Source organism: Fukomys damarensis, unplaced genomic scaffold, assembly GCF_012274545.1.
Source record: "Fukomys damarensis isolate Sample0158 unplaced genomic scaffold, DMR_v1.0_HiC HiC_scaffold_34, whole genome shotgun sequence".
NCBI lineage: Eukaryota > Metazoa > Chordata > Mammalia > Rodentia > Bathyergidae > Fukomys > Fukomys damarensis.
In genome coordinates, this window is record NW_022900946.1 from 527,986 (window position 1) to 536,311 (window position 8,326).

At 50.4% G+C, this 8,326-nt stretch overlaps 3 protein-coding genes across 8 annotated transcripts in view; all 3 read right to left on the reverse strand.

The window, feature by feature from the left end:
• Positions 1–678, reverse strand: part of Setd1a (SET domain containing 1A, histone lysine methyltransferase) — a 25,597-nt gene extending 24,919 nt beyond the window's left edge. Inside the window, exon 1 of the mRNA XM_033758721.1 lies at positions 102–678. The gene's annotated coding sequence lies outside the window, so the exon portion shown is untranslated. The remainder of the gene's footprint in view (positions 1–101) is intronic.
• Positions 679–2,590: 1,912 nt separating this feature from the next.
• On the reverse strand, positions 2,591–8,325 carry Orai3 (ORAI calcium release-activated calcium modulator 3; the record flags this gene model as incomplete). Its single annotated transcript, XM_010617427.2, has 2 exons — positions 2,591–4,047; positions 8,122–8,325. Coding segments are annotated over 2 exons (834 nt in total), but the record flags the coding sequence as incomplete, so codon positions are not given.
• Fbxl19 (F-box and leucine rich repeat protein 19) overlaps positions 3,967–8,326 on the reverse strand; it is a 22,823-nt gene continuing 18,463 nt past the window's right edge. For all 6 annotated transcript variants that reach the window (XM_010617432.3, XM_010617430.3, XM_010617429.3 and 3 more), the window contains one exon: positions 3,967–4,047. The gene's annotated coding sequence lies outside the window, so the exon portion shown is untranslated. The remainder of the gene's footprint in view (positions 4,048–8,326) is intronic.

The window sequence follows — 8,326 nt, forward strand, 5'->3', positions numbered from 1 at the left end:
CACCGCCACCTGCGCGAGGTCCAGCGGGCACAGCGTCTGCATTCGCACTTTCGCCACGCGCCCTGCAGGGAGATCCACGGAGCCGAGGATAGCGGCCTTGCCTCGGCCGATGCCTCGGGAGGCTCTGGAGTTGCGGCCTAGGGAACCTGGAGATTGGCCGCATTCCCTGGAGAGTAGGCTTCGCCACTGGTAGCTGGCTGGTCCCGTCTGGGGTTGTTGACGAATCGGCGGCGACGAAAGCTGCGACCAGTCCTGAGGGAAGGGGGCGGGGCGGCGGGGAGGAGGCCGGCCCGGGCTCGGATCGCGAGCGGCGAGTTGAGTAGACGCAGATTCGTCAGGCGGGCGGGGCGAGCTGGTTAATAGGCTGCGCACTCCTTCGCCTGTCTTCCTTGCGCGGCCAAAGGTCCAAGAGGCTACAGATTCGTCATTGTCTCTGCCTGCAGCTGCTTGCTTCCTTCACCTGCCTTAGTGGAATCAAAAAAATAATTCCCGGTCAACCAAGCCCTGCCAGAGATGGCAGATTCGGCCACCTTTCTGGATCCGCTTACTAGAACAACTCGGGACAGCCTACTTCCGCTCCAGAAGGAAATAACTAGAGCCCAAAAGTCCTCTTAGAATCCAGACGAGAAATCTCTCCCAAGAAGTGTTCGAATAACCCTGAGGATCCGAGCTGGCGAATCTGCCGATCTCGCTGTAGGCGGGGCCGCAGCGCCGCGCGGGAAGGGGCGTGGCCACAGCGCGGATCCGGGCTGTGTGAGGCGCTTCCTGTCTGACCCTCGAAACTCCGGCGACTGGGACGGGTGTTCTTCAGGCTGAAAGCTTCCCCCAGTACCGTAGCGATGATGCAGGCAGTTGCTAGGCCTCTTGCATATGGGAGGGAGCGTTTCCTTCCCGTTATTTCGTTTGAACCTTTTTAAAAATTATTCATTTGACAGATAAAAGGAGACAAGATTGTAAAAGTGCCACATTTTGCCATGTCCAGCCCGCCGCTGGTGGTTCAACCTGAGGTCGTCTCAGGGTTCTCTGACAAGTTTAAGTGGGACCTGTAAAGAAGGAAGGTCCTTGCCAGGGATGTAGCTCAGCGGCACCGTGCCTGCCTCGTAAGCGCAAGGTCCTGAGTTCGATCCTTGGTACCAGAAAGGGAGGCCCAACAGGAATCCCCGCATCATGATTTCAGGTCTGGCTCTCTTCGCTGGGTCTCACTATAACCTGCAGACAGGATCTTGCCCCCTGGGGCTGAAGTCCCCCTGCAGCGGAAGCCGGTATGACCATAGGCACCCTAAAACCCTAAGCCTCTGCAGAAACGATTTTCACCGGAACCTCGGCCCGTCCCTCGCTATATGACCTTGGGCAAACCATTGACCACTCTAAATTTAAGATTCTTTCTCTAAAAATGAATGGTAATTCCAGTTGCACAGTACTTATGGAAGACACCAGAACAGCGCAGCAAAGGCCCTTGGAGCCTGGTTTTCAAAAATTCACAAGAACAGGTGACAGGATTAGGGCTCTTGAAAATTATGAAGGAAATGTCACTGATTAGCTAATGGCTTTTGGAATGCTCATCAGCCTTCCTGGGTCTTGGTTTCCTTATCTCTGAAATAGAAGTGATAAAGACTTGTCACTTGATCTTCTTTTTTTTTTTTTTTTTTTTTTTTTTTTTTTTTTTTTTTTGAGACAGGATCTCACTATGTAGTTGAGGCTGACCTGGAACTATGTAGCCCAGGCTTGTCTTGAACTCACAGTGGTCCTTTTGCCTCAGCCTCCCGAGTGCTGGGATTACAGGCGTGCACAGGGCAAGACTTGTCACTTGAGATGGTTGTGAGGGTTAGATGAGAAAACTATGAAACGCCCTAAGACACAGTCTGAAGAAAGAAATTTAGTCAGACATGGTGGCGCACACCTGTGATCCCAGCACTGGGGAGGCTAAGGCAGGAGAATCACTGCAAGTTGGAGGCCAGTCTGGGTAACAATTCAAGGACAGCCTCAACTACATAGTAACACCCTGTCTCAAAAATAAAAGAAACTTACGGGAAATCCCTAATGGAAGAAAACAGACCATGAGCTCAAGAGCAAGAGAATCATGAGTTGGAGAACAACCTTGGTAATTTAGTGAAACACTTGTCTCCAAACAAAAAAGTTCAAAAGCCCATAGCCTTGACATAACTTGTTTCCATATTCAGAAGCTATGGGCCCTTGTCAGCACCTAATGGGGTCATACCTGGAACCCACTCCCCACCAGGTGCACTTTCCTCCACCTGGCTCTTAGAAATAAAACTTTCCAGGCTGGGGATTTAGCTCAGTGCTGCTGCACCTGCCTCACAAGCACAAGGTCCTGAGTTTGATCCTCAGTATCACACACAGGAATAAAACTTTCCAGGTGTGATAAAGTCTGCAACCTTACTACACTGGCAGGCTGAGGCAGGAAGATCTTAACTTCAAGCCCACCGCAGGCAACTTAGTATTGATGATGTCCCATCTCAAAAATTAAGAAGGGCTGGGGATGTAGCACAGTGCAAAGGCCATAGTTTCAATCCTTAGCACCACAGAAAAGTGACCTTACCCAAGAAGGCCTCCCCCCACCAACCCCATTCACAACCACAGGAACATCTGTGAAATACAATTTATTATACAAAACAAGGTGCATCAAAAATTCAGTGTCAGAAGAGTTCTGCATTCTAAGGGCTAGGAACTGGATCTTCTCCTTTAAACATCCTCCCCAAGCCCTAAGGAGTCAGGCCATGCACACAGATCCTCAGTCTTCAAAGACTACCCCACACCCCCAGCCTGGGCCCACTATGATATAAATGTGTGTCAGCCTAGGAAAGTGGTACAGGCACTGCCCTTTCTACATATGGCCACAGTGAGGAGTTGGCTTGAATCTCTCAAAACAGTAAGGCTTCTTCTGGAAAAGGCTGGGTCTGTGCCTAGTGTGGAAACACTCAAATGCCCACAGCAACCAAAGCAAGAATATGGAACCCGTCAAAATTTGGGAATGGGGAAAAACTTGCCCCAAAATGCGAACCATGAAATAGATTTTACTCAAATATGACAAGGATTGACAGCATTCAGGGGCTGTGTGGGCATGTAACTTTCTAACCTTCACATCCCATGAAGGGACAAGCAGCTGAGGGTCAGCACCAGAGATCCCACAGAGGCTCCTCTGCCTTCCTTCCATGTACCCAGGCATCCTTGGACTGAGGAAGTTCCATCGTCTCCCAGCCCAAGTGCAGTGTAGAGCTTGCAAAACCCTTGGAACAGACAGGAAATGTGGGACCCTGTGGGCAGGAATCTGGTCTCTACCTGAGAGTGGGTACAGGAAGTGGCTCCAGCCAGGGATAGTAAATGAGGTCTGCAGGTCCCTAGGGCCTCTTGCAGACCCGAGGGAGGCAGTGCTGGCTGTAGAAATTAACAGCCGTCTCACACAGCCTGCAGCTCCCCCTGCAGGCGACTCAGCTCTTCTAGCTCCTGCTTGTGGCGGTCTGTCTTGTGGGTGACCAAGGAGCGGTAGAAATGCAGGGCGAAGGCCACAAACACCAGTCCTACAGGTACCATGATTGCTGTGGAGGCCATTGCTGCTTGCCAGCCTGGCCCATGGGTCTCCTCACTACCACACTCTTGACGGGGTGGGCAAGCCTCAGAAAGCTCAGCCTGTGATAGGGCTACAGAAGCAGAGGATGGTGGGAGGCTGGAAGCTGGACCAAGGGAGACAGCCACTGGGGACAGAGTCCCAGGCACCTGGGCCCCAATGGGCACAAATTTGACCCAGCCCACCAGGACAACTTCAGCCAAGAAGAGAAATGTGCCCAAGGCAGTGGAGAAGCCCCAGGCCAGTTCCACATAGCGGTGGAGTCGTTGGTGTGGTGACTGGTGGACAGAGTTGAGGTTGTGGATGTTGCTCACAGCTTCAATGTGGGGCAGTAGACATGTGGAGACCATGAGTGCAAACAGGTGTACAGCCACTAGCACAGTGGTGCAGGCACTAAAGGCTACCAGCAGGCCTGGTGGGTACTCATGGTTGTTCTCCAGCTGTACCTCCACCATGGCCACCTGTGGGCACAAGAGGGAACAGGTTGAGTGCCTTGGCCTTCACAACAGAGGATGGTGTCTTTTGTTTTGTTGCCTGTGAGGACATACCACACATATCTCTAGAACAATCTCTACTTGGCAGAAGGAAAGCACTCAGGCTTAAAAGGCTCTGTCCTGTCCAGGGTCACGGTTTCCCCACCTAGCTACCAAGAGGGCTACTGGCCATGGTGGAACACCATGGTGGGACCTACAATCCCAGCCCTCAGATGCTGAGGCAGGAGGATCTAAAGTTTGAAGCCAGTCTGGACAACACAGAAAAGCCCTGTTTCAAAAAGCTAAAACAAACGCATACACACAAGCAGAGCATGGTGGCACATGCTCTTAATCTCAGCATTGGGGAGACTGAGGCTGGAGAATGGCAATTCCGAGCCCAGTCTAGGCAACTTAGTGAGACCATGTCTCAAAATAAAGAGAACTGGGGATGTAGTTCAGTGTAAAGCCCTTGGGTTCAATCGTCAATAACATAAACACACACACACACACACACAGACTAGCTGACATTTCTGACAGTTTTACTTTTTATTAACATAAAGAGCATAAACTCTGGGCTTCCTAGGTTTATTCTCAGCTCTACAAACTTCAGGGGGTTTTGTTCGTTTGTTTTGAGATGGGCTCTTGTCACATTGCCCAGGATGGCTATGAAGTCTTCCTGTCTCAGCCTCCTGAGTAGCTGGAATTACAGGTGTACATCACCACACCTAGTAAACTGTCTTTTCATGGGTGTGTGGTTTAGACTGAACCATAATCTACCACTGAGCTATATCCCCAACCCCAGCTGTGTAATCTTGAGCAAGTGACTTAGTTCTCCCTGTGCCTCAATTTTTTTTTTTTTTTTTTTTTGTACCAGGGATTGAACTCGGGTCCTTGAGCTTGCAAGGCAGGCCACGGAACCGCTGAGCTAAATCCCCAGCCTTGCTTCAATTTTCTATCTGGAAAATGGGGATTAAAAATAGCACCTATCCGCATTATGTGGTTGTTGGAAAAATTAAATGAGATAATACACACTGAGTGCTACAAATAGTGCTGATAATATGGTAGGACTGTTTGTTGGTTTATTACACTTGATGCTAAAATCCAAGGCAAATTTGAAAATTGGCACATCATGAACCAAAGCCAGCTAGCAGATATGTTTTGCTCATATAATGCACTTTTAAAAAAACTGAACAAACTGCCAACTTTTTTGTGGGTTTTTTTTTTTTTTTTGAGACAGGGTCTCACTATGTAGTCGAGACTGACCTGGAACTCACTATGTAGCCCAAACTGGTCTCGAACTCACAGCGACCCTGATCCTCCTGCCTCAGCCTCCCAAGTGCTGGGATTACAGGCGTGCACCACCATGCCTGGTGGCTTTTTGTTTTTTGAGACAGGGTCTCATTATGTAGTCCAGGCTGGCCTTGAACTCATGGCAATCTTCCTGCCTCAGCCTCCCAAGTGCTGTTGTTACAGGTATGCACCACCATGCCCAGAAAAATTGCCAACTTTCTTTTTAAAAAAGCAATATTCTCTTTATTTAACAGCCTTTGATATTTAAAATACAACGCATTAGGGCCAGAGATTTAGCTCAGTGGCGCCACACCTGCCTGGCAAGTACAAGGTCCTGAGTTTAATTCCAGGGACTAAAAAAAAATACAACTCATAAACATTCATATCGATAACAGAATCCTCAGTGTTCAACAGTGCTTTGGAAGACAATCTTTTGAAGGATGAGATAGGAAGGCCTGTGTGTGGGTAACGTCAAAGGATTCTACAAGACAGGGCACACACCAAAGGGCTCCGGAGTTGGGTCCTGAGCGAACAGCACTGCCACAGTGCACTTGGATCACGAACTGCCAAATTTTTAAAACTCAAGAACTGGTGGTACATGCCAGTAATCCCAGTACTCAGGAGGCTGAGGCAGGAGATTGGCATGTTTGAGGCCAGCCTGGGCTATATAACAAGACCCTATTTCAACCACCACCACCACCACCACCACCCCCCAAAAAAAAGAAAAAAGAGTGGACTCATGGTCCTTTCCTTCAGATAGGTCATGGGGTCTTTTGCTCGAGTCCTTACTCAGCCAACCTGGCATTCATATGACCTGCCTGGCCTTTGAAAACATTTGAATCGATAACTTTGTTCTAAGCATGTATAAATTTGGACTCTAGAGCCACAATGCTTAAATACAAATCCTGCCTCTTATTTACTATTGGACCTTGGGCAGGTATCTTAACACCTCTGACTTACCTGGCCACTGTACTGATACTTATTTCATAGGGCAACAGAGAGATGATGCACATATCTCCGAGCACAGCCCCTGGTCTTTAGTGACAGCTGAACATAGTTGTGTGGTGCTATTTTAATTCAGGCCACCTGAGTTTGAGAGTCTAGCTCTTTCTCCTTCTCCGGTTCTTACAGAATCCATGGGATTGCTCTGGGGCTGGGGCTGAGAGGAGAAGTGAGGTACTGAGCTTGGCAGGAAATGGTAGGAAGACAAAGCTGAATATTTTGGGAAATTGGGCCATGGTGGATGTCAGCAGGAGTTTTCCAGAAAAAGGATCTAGGCCAAGGTTCTCAGTCCTGGTCTCTCCCAGGGCCTGCCCCAGCCTTGTTACCCCTACCCACTGGGGTCAGTCCTGCCTTCAGAACCTACACATTCAGCCTCAGTCCTGCAGATACGGCCTTGACATCCTGCAAGTTCTCTAGCCGACTGGACCGTCCTCTAGGCTGCACACTGGACCGTGGAGCTTCCGTTTCCTGTATGGTCTATACAGATGGACGAGAACCAACTCCCAGTCCCAAGATATCCTGTTGTAGTTCTAACCCCCACAGAACACATAGCTCTAGGGCAGTGAGAGCAAACCTTTTAGGGCTTTCAATGATACAAACAGCCTGCCGCTACAGCACGTGTCCCATAGGTTCACCACCACTGATCTAGGATGACCCTGTTTCAGACTTTCTCTGTCACGCCTGTCAGATACAAAGGTTGTGGCACAAGGAGCAGGGACTAACCCAAATAACCTAGTACTACGACTCCCACTTCAGCTGTCTGATATTCACCCACACAGGAGCACATTCCTAAAGGACCTCCCTGTGATGACAGAAGGACAACCCTAGACAGTAGTGGTGGTGAGTCTAGGGCACGTGTGACGTAGAGAGCTGTATCATTGAAAGCTCTCAAGAGTTTGCCATCACTACCCTGGACTAACAGGGTTTCATTCTATACCCTCACCTGCTAAGGATCCTTGACAGAGCCTCAGTTTTCACACCTGTCCAACTGGCATGTTGATTGGAGCCACACCAGGTATGTGGGTCTTGCTCTGACATGCCTGGACCTAGGGTTCCTGAGGAGAGTCACAGCTCATGCTTGGTGGGTGCTTGACAGACTGCAGATGCACGCTACCTACGTGATCGGCCAGTGAGGGAGTGGAGGCCCATCCCCAGGTCACACTGCCAGCCACTTGCGTTATAAAGCCTGGACTTAACATCTGTTGGTTCTGCACCCCAGACCTTCATCTGTACTAACTTCGTGAGGCCATGCAGGGACCGTTAGTGGCTGTCATCCTCCCACATCTGCAGCTTATCAGATGGAGTATCAGTCATCAGCTTCCCTCCCCACGGCATCGTCTCTGCCCAGTTCAGTGACCCTTTCCTGCAGTTTATTCTCCTTAAGCCTCTGGTTCTGTGGATAGCGTCCTCACCCAGCTGATTTCCCTTTGAAACTCTCAGGACTTAGTAACCATTTCTGCCGGGATTTACCGCCTTTCCCCACACCTTTGGGATTAATCTTCCTATGATCCAGTGTATGTTCCCGGGGTTCTGCTTACACCTCTCCCCAAGGCCTTCTTCAGTCCCTTGGGCCCCTTTGCTCCATTCACTTTTTGTTTTGAGGCACCGGGGAATCGAACTCAGGACCTTACGCTTGCAAGGCGGGCGTGGTGCTACCGAGCTAAAATTCCCAGCTATCTACCCTCCTAAGAACCCGTTTTTCCCTTTCTTCTGCCTTCTCCAGTCCCGTTCACAACGCCAGACCCCGTGCCCCCACTCTGTGCCCCTCACCATGGCGAAGCCCGACAGCAAGGCGGACGTGCGGCTGGAGGCCTTGAGCTTGGCCCGGCTGAGGTAGAGGCGGCGCCAGCTGAGCGCCCGCAGCGAGTGCTGACTGGCCCCCATGAGGTTCAGGTAGCCGCGATGCACGAACTCCCGGTACGTGGCCGAGCCTGCCGGGCTCTCGACCTCAGGGTTCAGCAGGGCCTGCTCCGTC